The sequence below is a fragment of the Natator depressus genome, chromosome 5 (assembly GCF_965152275.1).
Source record: "Natator depressus isolate rNatDep1 chromosome 5, rNatDep2.hap1, whole genome shotgun sequence".
NCBI classification, from domain to species: domain Eukaryota; kingdom Metazoa; phylum Chordata; order Testudines; family Cheloniidae; genus Natator; species Natator depressus.
The window spans coordinates 119,942,153-119,961,437 of NC_134238.1; the positions used below are offsets into that span (position 1 = coordinate 119,942,153).

Consider the following 19,285-nt stretch of genomic DNA (forward strand, 5'->3'; position numbering starts at 1 on the left):
AGGCAGGAAGGGAGAGAGAGAAAAAAAGAAGAGAAAAGTAGAAAAGAGAGGTAAGAATGAATATATATTAACTTCGTATCCATGACTATCTCAAGAAAAGATAGAGAGGAAAATTAGAACACTTTCCTATTGTGATTTGAATGATCATCTCTTGGGAAACACTCAGATACTGAAGTAATGGGTGTCATTATGAAAACCTGGATGAACACACATGCATGTATTCTGTTTGTTCTGTACTCATGAATACTCAGTCTCTCACAGGCATACTTTTCAAGCCATGTCATGCTATCTGAAATTATAGTCCTTTTTAAGCAGGAGGTGCTTCCTAAGGAAAAAAACTGCAACAGACAGGCTTCCACCCAACTTGAATTCCAGCTTTGTTACTCATGTTTACTAGACCTTATGCGCTGTCTGGAATCCTATACAGTGCACAGACATCTGGTGGCTGAATAATATAACTGCAAGTAAACATACTATTATACTATTTATGATGGAAGATCTTAAACAGTTTTTTAAATATATAGTTTTAAAAAGAATTTCACTTTGCACGATTGGCTTGTGAAACGCTAACATGTAGGCCTGAGACAGCAGGTCAATAGTAAAGGCCACATCTAATCACTTTCCAAAATGTGATGTGCTTGGCATGAAGGCATGGAATGAGAAAAGGATCTTACTGTATTCCACACAGCAGCAAGGACTCAGCCGCTGCACTGTAACACATGTTGAAATGTCTCTTATATTTCCAACTGAGACACAGTCACAAAACCCCTCCGATTTTTTTTATGGCAATCAAAACTTTCCTGGCGCCTAGTGTTGGTTAATGTCTTATCAGAACCTGCTGCCCACCCCACCAAATATACTCAATTCCTACTCCAACCTAAAATGTACAATAAGGACCTGTGTGATGGGATGCACACACCTCACACTGGGCCAGAAGGGGTTAAAGGACAGTACTGGGCCCAGGGAGTCCCACCCTTCCAGTCCCGTGGAGCATGCGCCAACTGGAGAGAGGGCTGAAAAGGGAGCAACCCAGCTCAGAAGGGGAGAGGAGGACAGACCTACCCTGAAGGCTCCTGACAAGGGTGCCGGAGAAGCCTCCTGTGGGAATAGGACCGTATGCTGAGCCTGGTTAGGGCTGATGGTCTGGTTGTCTTTTCTTTTCTTTTCACCTTTTATTGGATGGGAAGATGAGGGAGAAGGGCAGGTGGAAGGAACTGACCCAGGGAGGGTATCTCAGAGGGCACCTTTGGGGGCCAAATGCTGTTGACCCTCCTAGGGCCCTGGGTCAAAGCAGGGTGAAGTGGGTGGGCCTGGGCTCCCCTACTGCAGGGGGGACGCAAGCCACCTGCCCACCTCTGAGTAAAAGAGGGCCTGGACTGCGAGACCTATCCACTAGGGGATGGTGCTAAGTGTGCTAACCACTAGGCTACCTAACCCACCGAGGACTCTATTACAGCCTGCAATGGAAAGATTCCCACTGCCTTCAGTGGGCTTTGGAGCAGGCCCTTAATGAATGACTCAGACACGAGCGAGACTGGGCAAAGAGCAAAGCTATTTTATCATCTTCATTTATTATCATTCTGCCCAATATTCTGCTGCCAGTATAATTATATGCTCATCAGAAAGGCTCATTCCTACTTGATTTTCAAACTGAACCATTAAGGAAGTTTGCACTGGTTGAGCCTTTGCAGCTTTACACCTCACAGTATCAAGAGAGAAACCACACCCTGGAATTCACATACTCTTTCAGCCGGGGCAAATGGAGGTCCTTGCTGGTTTTGTCTCCGTTTGCATGGTTTCCAGCTGACAGGTAAAATCCTTCTGTCAAAGAGAAGCTACAAGAAGAGCAACAAGGCACTGATGATGGGTTGAAAGTTTTTCCGAGGAAAATTCTTAAATGTTTCAGCTGTGGTCATCCCCCCCACTGTGTGCACTGAAGTGGCAAAGGAGGAAAAATGCATAGAAATAGCACTGAAGGTGGAGGAAACAAGATTTTCAATGGACCACATAAGTGGATGAGAACACATGAGAGCTTCTGGGTCCTGAGTGCTGTTCAAAATCTGGCCATTTCATTCAGCTCTAAGTGGGAGTTGAGCTTCTTTGAAAACACAGCGTGGGATGTATAACCCATGTTAGCGTGACCCTGAAATAATGGTCTGCATTACTAAAGTTACCTTTAAACTTCTGAGAATGGGTTGCAGAGGCACCCTTTGTCACCAAGCCACCGAGTGATCAAGACCACAAGGCAAAGTCTGGGAGTGAGAGCAAAAAATACAAATGTATTTGTACTTAATATCTGATCTATTAAAAGGATGCCCAGAAATCACAGAACATCGACTAACAAAAATAAAACCACCGAGACGTCAACTTATTTAAAAAAGGAATCCATCTAGCCCTGAAGTAAAACTCATCCATTCAAGGTGTCATTCTTAGCTAAAAGCATGAGCAAAATCTGTAAGCCATGCAGCATGCCTTGAGGGTTAACATAATCTGGCCATGTCAGACCACTCCGGGAAAGTGAACAACACAGCCAAAGGCCTCACTCCTTATTTCTCGTCACTAGAAAATTACACTGAGTTAGAAGATGGTCTTCAGGAGTTGGGCTAAATAATATGTTGACAATGGCTTTTCAGTCAGTGCAGATAAGGGAAAGTCATGTCCAGGATTGTGCCAGCTGGCCATATGTAAATCCTTTGGGGGCAATAGCTGGCTCATAGCATGCTAACCTTGGCCTATTTGAAATGACGGAAAAGCTGTAGTCAAGACTGTGCAACCCCCAGGCAAACTTGAGTTCTGTTCAGTGTGCCCAGGGGCATGTGCTTTTAGGGAGGATGGGAGCGAACCTGGGGAACATCTTCATTTTTTTTAAATTATAGGTAAGGATGGAGGTGGCACCACTTGGCAAACAAACTGATATGCAGGTGTAGATGCTGGAGGTGTTTACGCTTTGTTCCTGAAAACAATACTGAATCTATTGATATAATAGCACAGTGTTCAGCTTGTATAGTTAGACAATAGGGTGGGGTGACAAAGACCCTGTAATGTTACCTGGAGGTATCATTCCCAGGGAAAATACCTGCCATTTGGTGCAATTTGATCCATTCCAAAGGCAATAACTTTGCTCTTTAGAAGTGTTTTTATGGCCCCCGGGGATATATCATCTCAGGCCAGGATCATTTAGCAGAATCAAGAGAAGGAGTGATTCCATCAGAGGCACAGAAATGACCCCAACTCTACCTTCAGTTTGGTGGCAAAATTTTAACAAAGGGGTCCCAAGAACTCATTGCTGCTGTGCATACTTCCTCTCCCAGTACTGGCCCAATCTTAAGATAAATTTGAGATTAATTGGAATTAATTTGCAAACTGGATACAATTAATTTAGGCTTGAATAGAGACTGGGAGTGGATGGGTCATTACACAAAGTCAAACTATTTCCCCATATTTATTCTCCCCCCCCCCCCCACTGTTCCTCAGACGTTCTTGTCAACTGCTGGAAATGGCCCACCTTGATTATCACTACAAAAGGTTTTCCCCGCCCCCCCCCACTCCTGCTGGTAATAGCTCACCTTACCTGATCACTCTCCTTACAGTGTGTATGGTCATACCCATTGTTTCATGTTCTCTATGTATATAAATCTCCCCACTGTATTTTCCACTGAATGCATCCGATGAAGTAGCTCACGAAAGCTTATCCTCAAATAAATTTGTTAGTCTCTAAGGTGCCACAAGTCCTCCTTTTCTTTTTGTGAATACAGACTAACACGGCTGCTACTCTGAAACCTGTCAATGGCTATACAGGTAATAAAGGGCTGGATCCAAAATCTAATGAGTCTTTGGATCAGGCCCCATAGACAACACACAGTACAATGAAAAGGAGTACTTGTGGCACCTTAGAGACTAACCAATTTATTTGAGCATGAGCTTTCGTGAGCTACAGCTCATTTCATCGGATGCATCCGATGAAGTGAGCTGTAGCTCACGAAAGCTCATGCTCAAATAAATTTGTTAGTCTCTAAGGTGCCACAAGTACTCCTTTTCTTTTTGCGAATACAGACTAACACGGCTGCTACTCTGAAACCACACAGTACAATGGATTCCCTACTCTGATACAGGTTCCTTGGTGCTACTGTAATAATAAATACTAATAACAACTATGTGTATATATTCAAAAACATTTCCCTTTTGGGTATTGTGCAGCAGATAATTTAATTAAGGTAGGTGGTAACTGGATACATGCACCTTGCAGCGTATGGCACTCGGTTAATCTGATGATAACTTTTGTAGTACTGTCCACTCCCAAGTAATCTACGCTTTACAATCGCTCTCGCTGCTGTCATAAAGAGACGACAGCTGCGTGGCTTTCTGCAGAAGGCATAAAAGTTGCTAAATTGTTCCTTCTCTAACAATAAATTACATGGCAACCTTGCTTTTAATCTCTCTCCCTCTCTGAGTTTAACCTCTTGCCTTTGAATGCATAGCCATTCCTTATATAGACTTCAGTGCTTTATTTTACATAAAGCACTATACACCACTGTGTAGAAAATGAACACATCTGAAGCACTGATAGCTTAGTAATATAGTGTCCCTGATGGGTCTGGAAGCATCTGTATACAAACACCATACACATGGAACTTGGGGACTTTTTAATTTCACACCACCGGCTCCATACTCACCTCCTCTGGCTTAAACCCTCTGCCAATTGGCAGCTGCTCTATTATTAAACCTTCTAGGTAGGCTCAACTCCACCCACCTAACTGTTCTCCGAGGATCCTGATAAACGAACTTGGCACACAAAGCGCTCAAAATAAAATCATCTGTGTAAACACATCAGAATGCTGGTTACATGCAACACCCTCAGCTTCACAGAGCCCTAAAGGGCAGCAGCTAATAGACTAGACCTGGCTCCCTCCAAAACCAGCCTCCCCGGCCGGATCGATTGTTTGCTTTTTTGCACTGCAGAGAGTTTGTTTTTATTGGAGGGAGGGAGAACTCCTCACTTGCCTCCAGCACTGAACCCCACTGTAAGTCAGCTAAGTAACAAAAAGCATCTGTGCAAGAAGAACTGTATATTGCCACTGTGGTATTGCCAAAAGGTCATGCTCATTTCACTGCCACGAAACCATGTAGGCTGTGGTTAACCCTTGGAAGACAAATTATTTTAATAACATGGTTTTGTCAAATGCCTTTTCTACACCAGGAAAACTATGATCTGCATCAGTGATAGATCGGGGTCGCAATATTCCTAGATCTCAATTCTGAAAAACAACCCTGTTTGGAACAACACTTAAACATTGTAGTCAACAGGACTTAAGCTAAGCATGTGCTTAACTGCTATCCTAAACAAGGATGTCGGAGACGCGGGTTTAATTCCTAGCTCTGCCATGGGTTTGCTGGGTGACCTTGGGCATGTCACTTCCCTCCCTGTGCCTCAGTTTTCTCCTCTGTAAAATGGTGAAAATGGTGCGGGCCTCCTTTGTAAAGTGCTTTAAGATCTATGGATGAAAAGCACTATACTTACAGGCTTAAGAGGTAAGTATTATTATTATAATTATTTTATTGAGCATGTGGTTAAGTGCTTTTCTGAATTAGAGCTCTAGTCCAGATGCACCAAAGTGAAAACGTCTCTGTCTTGATGGTGTCTGCACTTTGCCTGGACTTGGTCAATAAATCTTGCTAATTTGCTCTGATTGCAAATCAGGCTGTGCTCACAAAATCAGCACAAGGTTTGATACGATGGATGGTCTCTGCCCCAGACAGAACTAACCCTGGAAGAGGAAGGGCGCTGCAGGTCAGGATTGACAGGGTGCTGTTGCCCCACAGGTTGCCCCAGCCTTGAAATTAATAGGCAGCAGGTTTAAAACAAACAAAAGGAAGTATTTCTTCACACAACACACAGTCAACTGGTGGAACTCCTTGCCAGAGGATGTTGTGAAGGCCAAGACCATAACAGGATTCAAAAAAGAACTATAAATTCATGGAAGATAGCCATTGATGGACCTATTAGCCAGGATGGGCAGAAATGGTGTCCCTAGCCTTGGTTTGCCAGAAGCTGGGAATGAGCGACAGGGAATGGATCACTTGATGATTACCTGCTCTGTTCATTCCCTCTGGGGCTCCTGGCACTGGCCACTGTTAGAAGACAGGATACTGGGCTAGATGGACCTTTGGCCTGACCCAGTAGGGCCATTCTTATGTTCTTGTCTCACTATAGGCATTCCTCTGCGTCCATCATGTTTAGCCATTACAACCCTGAAGTAAAGCACAGTAGCTCCAGCCAGCGAAGGCAGAATTACACCTAGTAGTAGAGATTGTCACCATTTTCCAAAAATTCAAATCTTCATCACTCTCTTTTCACAGAACATTTAGAAAAAAATTCACCAAAATCTTTCACCACCTTTACCTAAAATTATTTAAAATGGAGACTGTATTAAACTGAGGGCAAGTTTTGCAGATCCTGGATTGATTTCTATTAAATCCTTGCATGCAAACAATACTAGGGCTGTGATCTTAGGCTAGCGTAGGCCTAAACTGTGCGCTAGTGATGGGTGAAATTTAGATGGTATTGTATGGCTAAATCCTGGAGATTTGGCTCTATCTGGAAACTGGGTTGGAAAATTCCTGTGAGCCGGTTTGTTTCTACTGCTTCCTAGCTTGTATGAAAAATGCGACAGCAGTATTTTCGCGTCGTATGTCCATTTTTGCTGCTGCGTTTGTAAACGTTTTTAAAAGCATAATACAAATTCAAAACCAGCAAAGTTAACCCTACTTTTTCAAACCCCACAACAGTTTTGGGTTGTTGTAGGATTAAGATTTGGGCAAAGGTTGCAGAGTTTGCTATTCAATCCAAACATCCCTGGTGCTTCACAGAATCCAGAAACCAGGATGATATACTGTCTTGGTCCTATGGCTGTTTTCTGTGGAAATCTTGCCTGTGAAGCCAGCCAACGGATGCTATGTGTTACATTTCATGGAGATGCGCTCTGAAGGACGACTCATCATACTTTATGCAAGTGCAGACATAACACTTCCTCTCCCACATTTAATTCCCACCAAGGCGCACTGGCTTGGGCTTAGGCAGAGCATTATTCATTGAGATATGGTTTGTGATGGCAGTATGGTATACACACACCAAACCCATTCTTGGAATATCTGTAACAGGATATGGGCTCCATGACATGCTTTTAACACCATCATGCATTCCTCATGAGAGAGTACCTCAGAAGGCTTTTATATTCCCAATGGCAATCCAGCTTCACTTCTTTGGACATCAAAAAAATCACACACATCTCACAAAAGGGCCACTCCAAAACAAACAAATTTATGGCTTGAAACCTGGGGTTTTAGAAGGTTAGTTAGGATTAATCGGAGCAGTGAATGCATGTTGAAAACATGACAATGAGAGAAAAGAAGGCCAGAGAAAAATGGGTTAAAATGTGTAGCTGTAAGAGTCAGACTAAACTTCATTGCTGCTTTGAGGGAGGGGGTGTGTACTCATAGAATCATAGCAGATTAGGGTTGGAAGAGACCTCAGGAGGTCATCTAGTCCAAGTCCCTGCTCAAAGCAGGACCAACACCAACTAAATCATCCCAGCCAGGGCTTTGTCAAGCCGGGCCTTAAAAACCTCTAAGGATGGAGATTCCACCACCTCCCTACTTTGGAGCCCTGATCCAGGAAAGCACTTAAGCATGTGCTCAACTTTAGGTATGGGTTTAAAACCCTTGGAAGTCACTGGGACTTAAGCACATGCTTAAAATAAAGCATATGCCTAAGTGCTGTCCTGAGTAGAACTGCTTTCCTGAATCACAGCCTGAGGAACCAGCTTATGATTGATCATGACTAGGCCACATTAATGATTAAGTGAAACTGCCAATTTAGGTCATATGACCTCAACCCCTGGGACTCAAATTTTTATGTATAGCAACGTATTCTAAAATGCCTTGCAAACTTGATAAGAAAATTGAAAAGAGAATGAACTCAGGCACAAAATCTACTCACCCAATTTTTAGCAGGATGTAATAGGGGATGATGATGAGAAAAAAGTATTTTGCTAGCCCATTAGAAAAGTTACTTGTCTTGGATGAACAGAAATTTGCAAAGCTGAAAAATGACACTCTGCAGAAATTCTGAATTGTGTATAGGTATGAAAAGGTTATTCCTAAAAAATCAGATTCAGAATATGAATTCCAGACTAGAAAAAAAATCACTGATTCCACTGGTATTTCACATTTAACTAGAGGGAATCTCTCTCAAACCAACAGAATCTTCAAAACAGAATTAACTTTTTTTTTTTATAGTGCAGCCACCGCATATCTTTCTACATTTTACATCTCTATACACAATCAATCTGACCTGTATTTCTGGAAAACCCCAACAATTTTATGAATGTTATTTTAAAGAGCAATGTATTCTTAACTTTAATTCCACTTTAAGGCTCAGGGTGCCTCAAAGCTCCTTCACAGTCTAGGCTGGCAAAGCATATACATTCTCATGTGCAGTTCACTCACGCTACCAGTTCATATAATCCCTTGAACACAAGGGAAGAAGTGAGCTCCACCATCACAGTTTGTAGGGTTTGTAATTATCATGAGCATTACTGATGAAACAAGTCTCACTGAAGTTACAAACCCATAGATTTATAGATTTTAAGGGCAGCGGGATCCATTAGGTAACGTAGCCTGATCTCCTCTACAACACAGGGCCTAGAATGTCATCCAGTTACCCCTGCACTGAGCCCAATAACTTGCATATGACTAAAGCATACCTTCAAGGTATCCAGTCTTGATTTGAGGATGTCCAAGACTGATACAGATTGCTCTGTATGACTGTCCTGTCCTCAGTGTTATTAACCATTCCACCAATCTTTGTGTATCCACACATTTTATCAACAGTCGTCGTATATTCACGTCCAGATTATTGATAAAAATATTGAACAGTGTCAGACCTAGTTCTGATCCCAGCACAAACACACTAGAAACATCTCATTCGATGGTATGCCCAGTTTTTGAGATTGGTCAAATAGCCAGTTCCTAATCTATTTAATGACAGGTTTCAGAGTAACAGCCGTGTTAGTCTGTATTCGTAAAAAGAAAAAAGAAAAGGAGTACTTGTGGCACCTTAGAGACTAACCAGTTTATTTGAGCATGAGCTTTCGTGAGCTACAGCTCACTTCATCGGATGAAGTGAGCTGTAGCTCACGAAAGCTCATGCTCAAATAAACTGGTTAGTCTCTAAGGTGCCACAAGTACTCCTTTTCTTTTTTAATCTATTTAATGTGTGCTTTACGGATATTGTTTAGTACTAAATCTTTAATCAGAATGTTGTGCAGGACCAAGTCAACTGCCTTACAAAAATCTAAGTGTAATGTATCAATGCAGTGAACTTTATCAAATGTGTAATTACATCAAAAAATATCATGTTGTTTGACAAGACCTATTTCCCAATAAAACCAGATTGACTGGTACTAATTATATTCCCATCCTATAAACTCTTTGAGGACAGTCCCTATATGGGGATCTGCCCTCATGGACTCCTGCTGCAATCCATAGGATTCCACACAAGTACAGGAATTGTGCCAGTGGACCCCACTGCTGGATTGAAGTTCACTGCCTTCTCAAGTAGGTGAGCATGACAAGACAAAACAAAATAAAAACCCTCCCCTCCGCACTGTAATAAAACACACACACACACACACACACACACACTCACAAATCAAAGGAAGAGTTAAGGTCAGTAATATAAAGCAAAGCTAACACCCTCATCGAAAAATCCTATTGAATAAGGATGAAATAAATAGTGGTCTATAGAAATGCAACAGTGTTCTATAGAAATTACTCTAAAAATTGATCAAATTGAAGAGAAAATGGTAACCTCTCTCTAGTTCTTCTTTCTTTTTTTAAAGTATCCAGTAGAGATCTACAGCAGAAATATAATCTTCTATTAAATTATAGAAGATGATTAAAAAAGTGAATAGAAAATTTATCATTGCTAAAGACTCAATCTTAAAAGCACTTGCAAACAGGAATAATTCCATTTAGTCCAATGGAACTAATGGCATGCCAAATACTACTCACATGTACATATGTGTTTACAGAATGAGAGCCTTAGATGGAGAGCTCACTGAGAGACTGCATTATCGTTTTACAGATATTATATATTCTACCTATCCTCAACTAGAAAGTGTTGATGCATATACTGGTGGTCTGTGACCCAATCAGGAACTGAAATTGAGTAAGATGGCCAATATAAGGTGGTCTTTAGCCTAAAGCAGAGGGTGGATGGGGATAGAATTAAGTTTGAAAGTTTCATTGTGAATTTCCTGAGTTTCTAGCATTTAGGGTTTTTCAAACTCTCACAAGATCTTTATTCATAATTCTTATACAAATTAAAACATTATTAATAGTGACATTTGGATTTTGAGACTGGCCACAAAGTGGTAGGTAGTTTTCAAGTATGCACAATATATCTTTCTATGTATACATATACATTGTATGTATATATACACTATATATATATTGCATCACTCTGTATCACTCCAGAGCAGTGGACGTGAACCGCGGACACTGGGAACTGTGGGTGGCCGTGCAAATGTAAACAAACTGTCTGGCAGCCCGCCAGCAGATTACCCTGATGGGCAGCGTTCGGCCCATGGGCCGCAAATTCCCCACCACTGCTCCGGAGACTATAGTATCTTGTCCTCCCACACACTAATTCATCCACCTTCCAACTAAGAACCAGTGAGTCTAATCTGGACACACGGCAAACTCCAATATACCTACTCTACAGTCCATTACTCTCACCCTTCAATATGTCTGCTCTAGACACATTATAGAGATTCCCCTTTTCCCTGTCCAAAGTACATGTACCAGCCAGAGTCCCCAGAGAATCTCATACACTTGAGCAGGGGAGCTACTTCTGCTCCTCTCTTCACAGAAGGCAGAGAGGAGCTGACTGATGGGACGCCACTGTGTGTCAGCCTTCTCTCACTACAGGCAATTTAAAATTTCCAGCTCCCACCACCACCCGCCAACAACTTCGTCAAACCAGACAAGCAGCCCCATGTATATATGCACCCAGTGCATCTCCTCTTCCTTCTCCCATCCACTCTGGGTCCTGCATGCTGCACAGAAACCAGGCGTCAGTGATCATCCAATGACCAATTTGAGGTTCCTTCTCAGCACAGTGTTCAAATCACGCCTTTAATTTACCCTGATTCACTCACAAGACCTCAATATACCTGATATAGGCTGGAAGCATGGTTGCTGGTTCTATCATTAAGCAACTACATTTCACACGACTCACAGGGCATACTTGAATTTCATGTGACAACAGACGAGCATCTCCAATTGATAGCAGGGACAAGAGGGAAAAAGACAAGGTTGGTGTGGGGATTTACAAAACCACCACCACTCTGGGTCAGACCAATGGTCCATCTAGCCCAGTATCCTGTTTTCCAACAATGGCCTGTGACAGGTGCTTTAGAGGGATTGAACAGAACAAAGCAATTATTGAGTGATCCATCCCAAGTCGTTCACTCCCAGCATCTGGCAGTCAGAGCCTTAGCCATCTTGGCTAACAGTCACTGATTAACCTATCCTCTATCTTTTTTGAACCCAGTGATGCTTTTGGCCTTCACAACATCCCCTGGCAATGAGTTCAACAGGTTGACTGTACGTTGTGAGAGAAGTACTTCTTTTTGTTCGTTTTAAACCTGCTGCCTATTAATTTCATTGGGTGACCACTGGTTCTTGTGTTATGTGAAGACATAAATGACACTTCCTTATTCACTTTCTCCACACCATTCACAATTTTATATAGACTTCTATCATATCCCCCCTTAGTCATCTCTTTTCTAAGCTGAACGGTCTCTGTCTTTTTAATCTCTCATCATAAGGAAGCTGTTCGATAACCTAATCATTTTTGTTGCCATTCTCTGTACCTTTTCCAATTCTAATACATCTTTTTTGAGATTGGGCCACCAGAACTGTACCCAGTATTCATGGTGTGAGCGCACCATGGATTTATATAGTGGTATTATGATATTTACTGTCTTCTTATCTCTCACTTTCCTAATGGTTCATAACGTTCTTTTATTTTTTTTTTTGACTGCCACTGCATATTGAGCGGATGTTTTCAGAGAACTATTCATAATGACACCAAGATCTCTTTCTTGAATGGTAACAGCCAATTTAGACCCCATCATCTTGTATGTATTATTGGGATTATGTTTACCAATGTGCATTACTTTGCACTTATCAACACTGATTTTCATTTGCCATTTTGTTGTCCACTCTTCCAGTTTTGCAAGATCCCTTTGTAACTCTTTGCAGTTAGCTTTGGACGTAGCTACCTTGAGTGATTTTGTATTGTCTGCAAACTTTGCCATCTCGCTGTCTATCCCTTTTTTCCAGATCATCTATTAATACGTTGAACAGCACTGATCCCAGTACACATCTTTGGGGGACCCCATTATTTACCTCTCCATTCTGAAAACTGACCATTTATTCCTACTCTTTGTTTCCTGTCTTTTAACCAATTACCGATTTATGAGAGGACCTACCCTCTTATCCCATGACTGCTTACTTTGCTTAAGAGCCTTTGATGTGGGACCTTGTCAAAGGGAAGGTCTACACTGAAAACACTGCTGCAGTGCAACTGTGCTGTAGTGCTTCAGTGAAGATTCTACTATGCCGATGGGAGAACTTCTTCTGTCAGCGTAGTTAATTTCCTCAACAAGAGGTGGTAGCTACGTAGATGGGAGAAGCCCTCCCATTGACATAGTGCTGTCTACACATGGGTTTAGGTCATTTTAACTGTGTCGCTCAGCGGTGTGGATTTTTCACAGCCCTGAGCAATGTAGTTATACCAGCATAAGTTTATTGTGTAGACCTGGCCAAAGGCTTTCTGAAAGTCCAAGTACACTATAACAACTAGATGCCCCTTATCCATATTTGCTGACAACCTCAAAGAATTCTAACAGATTGGTGAGGCATGATTTCCCTCTACAAAAACCACGTTGACTCTTTGCCAACAAACCATGCTCATCTATGTGTCTGATAACTCTGTTGTTTACTACAGTTTCAATCAATTTGCCTTGTACTGAAGTTAGGCTTACCATCCTGTAATTGCAAGGACTGCCTCTGGAGCCTTTAAAAAAAAACAACCAGTGCTGCATTAGCTATCCTCCAGTCATATGATACAGAGGCTGATTTAACCAATATATTACATACCACACCTACCAGTTCTGCAGTTTTGTAATTGAGTTCCTTCAGAATGCTTGGGTGAATACCATCTGGCCTTGGTGCCTTATTGCTGTTTAATTTATCGATTTGTTCCAAAGCCTTCTCTATCGACACCTCAGCTGGGGACAGTTCCTCAGCTCTGTCACTTAAAAAGAATGGCTGAGTGTGGGAATCTCCCTTGTAGCCTCTGCAGTGAAGACTGATAGCAAAGAATTAATTTACCTTCTCTCCAATGGCTTTATCTTCTTTGAGTGCTCCTTTAGTACCTTGATTGTCCAGTGGTCCCACTGACTGTTTTGCAGGCTTCCTGCTTCTGATGTACTTAAAAAGTGTGTTGCTGTTCATGTGTGTGTCTTTTGCTAATTGCTCTTCAATTTTTTTTTTGGCCTGCCTAATTATACTTTTACCCTTGACTTGCCAGAGTTTATCTTCCTTTCTATCTTCTTCCGTAGGATTTGACTTCCGATTTTTAAAAGATCCATTTTTTGCCTTTAACCACCTCTTTTATTCTGTTTAGCCATGGTAGCATTTTTTGGTCCTCTTACTATATTTTTTTTATTTGGGGTATGCATTTATCTTGAGCCTCTCTCATTGTAATCTGAATTGCAATCATTTTTGCCTGGCAGTTTATACATGGAATATATATAAGCAAATGCATATACATTTATATCATTAGACGATGACAACAACCATGTCATAGATTGTGGAACCATGTAATAAATTTCAGAGCTACGTGATTAATTTATCCACCATGTGATAAATTACTTGCCTCACCTGTTCTCTACCCACTAAATCCACCTCCTCTGGGATGACTAACATTCCAAACTTCTGAGCAGCATAAGGCAGCCATCATTATTTAAAATGCCACAAAAATGTTTCCTTCTTTCATCCAAATTTTACCAGTCCCTCTTCACGAAAAATGCACTAATCCAAGACCAAGGATTAGCATTATTCAATAAAGTCTGAAATCTGCTGAACTATATAAATCTCCTGTTCTAGCTCATATAAGCAGAAATCCATCCTTCCAACCTCTTTCTTTATAAAGTACCTCCATACCATACATACTACATACATTTCTGCTTCATTTGTGTTAGAAGACAGCTTGTGTTAAGCAATCAATTTTTGTCAGTCCCTTGAATAGTTGCTTAGATAGGACTCAATGTACATATGTACGTTGTGACAAAGCTCTGTCCTTGCCTCCATGGGTCCCGCGTTTCGTGGTGGATTTCGCTAGCCTCAGAGGCTTACTGTGACCCTCCACGTAACCCTTCTCTCTCCAGAGACAAGGGTCACCGTCTACTGAGCCATTTTCATCATAAGCCAGCGAGGGAGGTGAGGAGAAGTTATCCTTCCTTGCACAGTCTCTGTTGTCTCCCAGTCTCAGTGATTAATCAGGGGGCAAAAGGGGGGGGGGAGTACGGGCCCACCCTGTACTCCGGGCTCCAGCCCAGGGACCCTAATAGTATCAGCTATGGTAGCTGACCTTTTAGAAACATGACATCTACAATTCCCTGGGCTACTTCCCCCACAGCAGCCCTCACTTCCTCACACTCCACTTTACCCTTACCTCAGGGCCTCCTTCCTTGTGCCTGGTATGGTGTGTACTACTCAGCCTCTCCAACAGCACAACTTCCTCCCACACCCACCTGACTAACTGGGAGGCTTTTAACTAGTTTCAGCCAGCCCCTGATTGGCTTCAGGTGTCCCAATCAACCTAGCCTTCTCCCTGCCTTCTAGAAAGTTCTTAATTGGCCCCAGGTGTCTTAACTGACCTGGAGCAGCTGCCATTTCACTTATCCTGGTACCAGGGATTTGTTTAGCCTGGAGCTAATATACCCATCTCCCACTACTTTTCTATAGCCATCTGGCCTTGCCCCATCACAACGTATAAAAATACATGATGGTATAGCATGGTATAAAGGTTTTATCACCGTCTGTTTGGGAAGACCATGTTACTCACAAGTCGCAAAAATCACACAGAAGTTCTATCAAAGGAGTGCTAAGAAAAGTTTCACATCACTCCAGATCATCCTGTGTTCTCACTATGCCACAAACAGTATTTTACAGAGAAAAACGGTTTCAGAAATGTTGTAGAGAATTAAAAAAAATTATCTTACCATTATGTGGCCCCTATCCCCATAGTATCTGAGCACCTTACAACCTTTAATGTAGTTCTCCTCACAACAACCTGTGAGGAAGGGCAGTGTTATAATCCCCATATCACAGGTGGGAAACAGAGCAAAGTGACTTGCCCAAGGTCACACCTGTGGCAGAGTAGGGAATTGTACCTGGTCTCCCAAGTCCTAGACTAGTGCCTTAACAAATAGACACTCTTTCCTCCCAAAATTGTACTCCTACCCTGCTCACAATGCAGGGTCAGAGCCATAGAAATTTGTTTCTAACTGTGAGAGCTCACAGGTTTAAAACTGCAATTAATTTGATTGATAGGAAACGATCAGGTTTCTGGCAAGAATATTCACAATTCCAAATTTGAAATTTGTGTTCCTTCAATATTCTGCAATAATCACTTAAAAGTCACTATTTCTGTGAATGTTCCACACAGTAAATTTGTTAACGGGATTGTCCATCTAAGCAATCACAAAAGGGGTGTGATCATAGTCCAAGTGAATTTGTTTAGAAACTGGAATGACCGTGCAAGGAATTTTTCTCCCAGCATTCACACAGCCCTAGAAATAATGCACAGTAGTAGGTCTTTGCCCACCTGAGACAGACACTGGAACTTGGTTAAAATATTTTCTCCTGACTTTTCCAGTGAGCTGAACTGAAATCCTGCATCCCTCTTTTCTGAGGCACCATTTAAGTTTGGCTGATCCTCCTAATCATATTGGATAGGCCCAGCAAATCAGGAACATAGGAGAAATGCTCTGTGACTTATGCCACGTGACCCATCCTGATGAACCAAGCTCACATTCGAAACACACTCTGATTGACATTCTGATGACATTTACAAATATTCAGCGGGAGCAGTAAAGTTCCCCAAAAGCTTACATGGTCAACTTGTTGACATGCAGAACCTTTGAACAAACCACTGCTGGCTTGGGGTGCAGTCCGAACACAAAGCAAGACCAAATTTGAATACTTTTGTGGTTCAAGTTGAACTGTGTTCAATCTACTTTGAGTCACTGATCACATTCTTCTTCACCACCAGTGTCTTCAGCTAAAAGCACGCCATAATGTAGTGTATACAGAACATAGGGGTCTAGATCCATCATTGCCTGCCCTTTGTCCAGTCATTTACCAAATTATCAGGTAAAAATTTTACTCCCACTTTGTAGCGGTGCAAACGAGGATACGACATGAAGGGCAATGGAAAGAACCTGGCTCAAAGTGTTGGGCTGGTGCCATTCTTAGGCACACCCTTTCTTATGTACAGTGCCACCCACTACTGGGAACAGGGAACACTGGTTAGCCCTGAATAACTCAATGATGGCATGAAGCAGCAGTAATATATTCCCCAGCCCTTTTCCGTTTGAAGACAAAGAAGGGTTTTTAAGATCCTCATATATAATTGCAATACATTTTGGAGCAATGCAGCGTAAATTCTCCAAGTTTGGCAGCACAAAGCCTCCAGGAAGAATATGTGAGTGGGGAAAGCTGAGAATTAACCCTTTCATGGCCTAAAGGAGCACTATTAATACTTTGATGAAAGGAACTGTTAATGCCTCGACCTGTAGAATACTTTGGCCCACTATTTCTTTTTAAATCAGCTACTTCTCTCTGTTAAAACATTCAACACATTAACCCATAATATCTTCCCCCTCTCCCTTAAATGAAAACATTTGATCTTTTCCAGGAAACACTTTAGAGGAACAAGTATGTAGTTTATAATATTTCTGGTTATTTTAAATATACACAGGCCTATTAGCAGACTAACGGACCTAAGAAAAACAACTTGGTACTGCAGCAGCAGCCATTCCTCTGTCTACAAAGGAAATGTATAACCCAGCTGTGGCAGCTAGAGTAAAACACAACATCTGTTGATCATTGGCAACACGCTGGCAGGGGCTCCTAAAATCCAAGAGGGCTCAGTCGGTTTGTGCCTCTTCACTTCAGACCTGAAACGTACAGCCGTCTGCACACACTGCACCATCCGACCCCACAGATTTGCTGAATTAGCATGTCGACCATCCCAAAAAACCCCCAAAACTCACCTAAATGTCATATTGAACAAGGGCAAGGTTATGTGGGCTTAGCGGGTGGACAAAGGTCATGGAAATGTGGCGCTTTTGATATCATTTATTCGCTTTAATAATAACGACCTGATGTTTTCCATTGTAAGCACAATTATATTTTTGAAAAAACTGGGGCCAAATCCTCAGCTGCTCTCATTGGCTGTAGCTCCACTGAAGTCAAATGGCGCTATGCCCATTTGCATCAGCTTAGACTCTAGCTCCCTGTGTGGCTGATTTTAATATCAAGGAGGAAAATAAAAGTTTAGACTAAAATGGGTCACAGTTCTGCACTAACTTTGCCCCAGCAGCCCCCATGGGCATACATCATTGGAGAATTTCGCTGAAGGCATTTGAAAAAGCTAGTTAAAAATGATTAGCAATCACCTGCCTTCTTTACTTGATTCTGCTGGCTTTTTTAAAAAATAAGAATTATTTTCTTCAGTAAAAGCCACCCTGCACTTGAGCCCTCTAGTTTAACTTCTTATTCTGCTTAGCTAACGCTCCGACAGCGTGAGAATATTTTTTTAAAGCAAACTACTGATGCTCTCTTCCAACCACCTCCCTCCCCATTTATTCCTCCTGTTCTTCCCTTTCATCTGTCTTATAAGCATGCCACCATTCATGGGTTTGGCACACGTCAGGATGAGAGAGCATCCTAACTCTCCTCATTACCAGCGAAATCACATAAAAACAACCTTTAATCAGTTGTTTGATAAGGAGGAAAAGGGAGAACTCTCTGCTGAAAACTTCTCCAAAACCACCCTGTCTAAATGCTGCCCAGCTACTGTGCTGGAATCCTTGGACTTCATCACTCACAGCTCCCTATTCACAGACAAAAGAGCAAGTAAAATGAAACTGACTTACTGCTATGGCTTGCAGCCTTTCCTTGTGCAATTCTGCCTCCGCCATCCTGGAGAAAAGGACACAGAGGGAAAAAAAATAAAACAAAACAAAGCGCTGCAGTCACCCAGGGAAGCTGAGTTACACCACAGAGTATTTGCAAAGAAAGCTGTGCTCTTTTACAGGAGTCAACCCCTTTTGGAGGCGCTGCAGACTGGCTTACGAGAGGATCATTTTAGAAACTGGACCAGTGCCTGCCTGCCTGTCTCCCAGCTGGACTGCTAACTGCATTTCCTTGCTGCTTCTGTGCGCTGTTGCTGTCACACAAGCCATGTATGTGCTCCAAAAGCAGCTGAGCACAGGGATCGCTCGCATGGCTGTAATTTTTTCCCTTGACGTCTCAGCTCATTTGCTCCTCCTATGGAGTGTTGGGTCATGACAGGAGCTCAACATCAATCGTGTGCATAGTAATCAGAACCTGCATGAATGCAGCAGAGACAGCTGTACCACAGCATGCCCTTAAAACAGGGATGCCAGGGCGAGGGGGACAGAAGGAATTCCCCAATCCGGAGCTATTCAAGAGCGAGGCACGGCAAACCTGAGGTCTAAACGGGTTTGGCTAGAGAAAAGGAGATTGTTTTAGCGACTAGAGAGAAACAATACATAGGTTGACATTCAGAGTATAGCACGAGAGTGTGAGACTGCCATTATAATATGGCATGTTTAAAGAGGGGACTCTTCAGGAGCCTAGCTCAGAGGGTAGGGAATACGATGAAGCCCACATACTGTATATACAGATCACACACACAGAACCACTATCTTAAAGAAAGTTAAGGTTGCAAAGTCAAGCACTCAAAAGTGGGGGCAAAGTATGCAATAATGTCATTAACGACTGTATCATAATGCCGATGCTCCAGGAGACTGAATTAAGATTGTGCAGGCAGCCTTAATTCTCGCGATTCCTAATTTTTGCATACTTGGCTTTGCAACCATTCGACATAGGAAATTACACA

At 42.2% G+C, this 19,285-nt stretch overlaps 1 protein-coding gene across 4 annotated transcripts in view; it reads right to left on the bottom strand.

Moving 5' to 3' along the window:
• PALM2AKAP2 (PALM2 and AKAP2 fusion) overlaps positions 1–18,668 on the bottom strand; it is a 388,863-nt gene extending 370,195 nt beyond the window's left edge. The window contains exon 1 of one of the 4 annotated variants that reach the window (XM_074953529.1): positions 18,297–18,668. In XM_074953529.1, coding sequence (XP_074809630.1) covers positions 18,297–18,341 — 45 coding nt within the window. In that variant the 5' untranslated portion in view covers positions 18,342–18,668. The remainder of the gene's footprint in view (positions 1–18,296) is intronic. The other 3 variants (XM_074953530.1, XM_074953531.1, XM_074953532.1) reach the window with 3 other exon arrangements.
• Between the last annotated feature and the right edge of the window lie 617 nt (positions 18,669–19,285).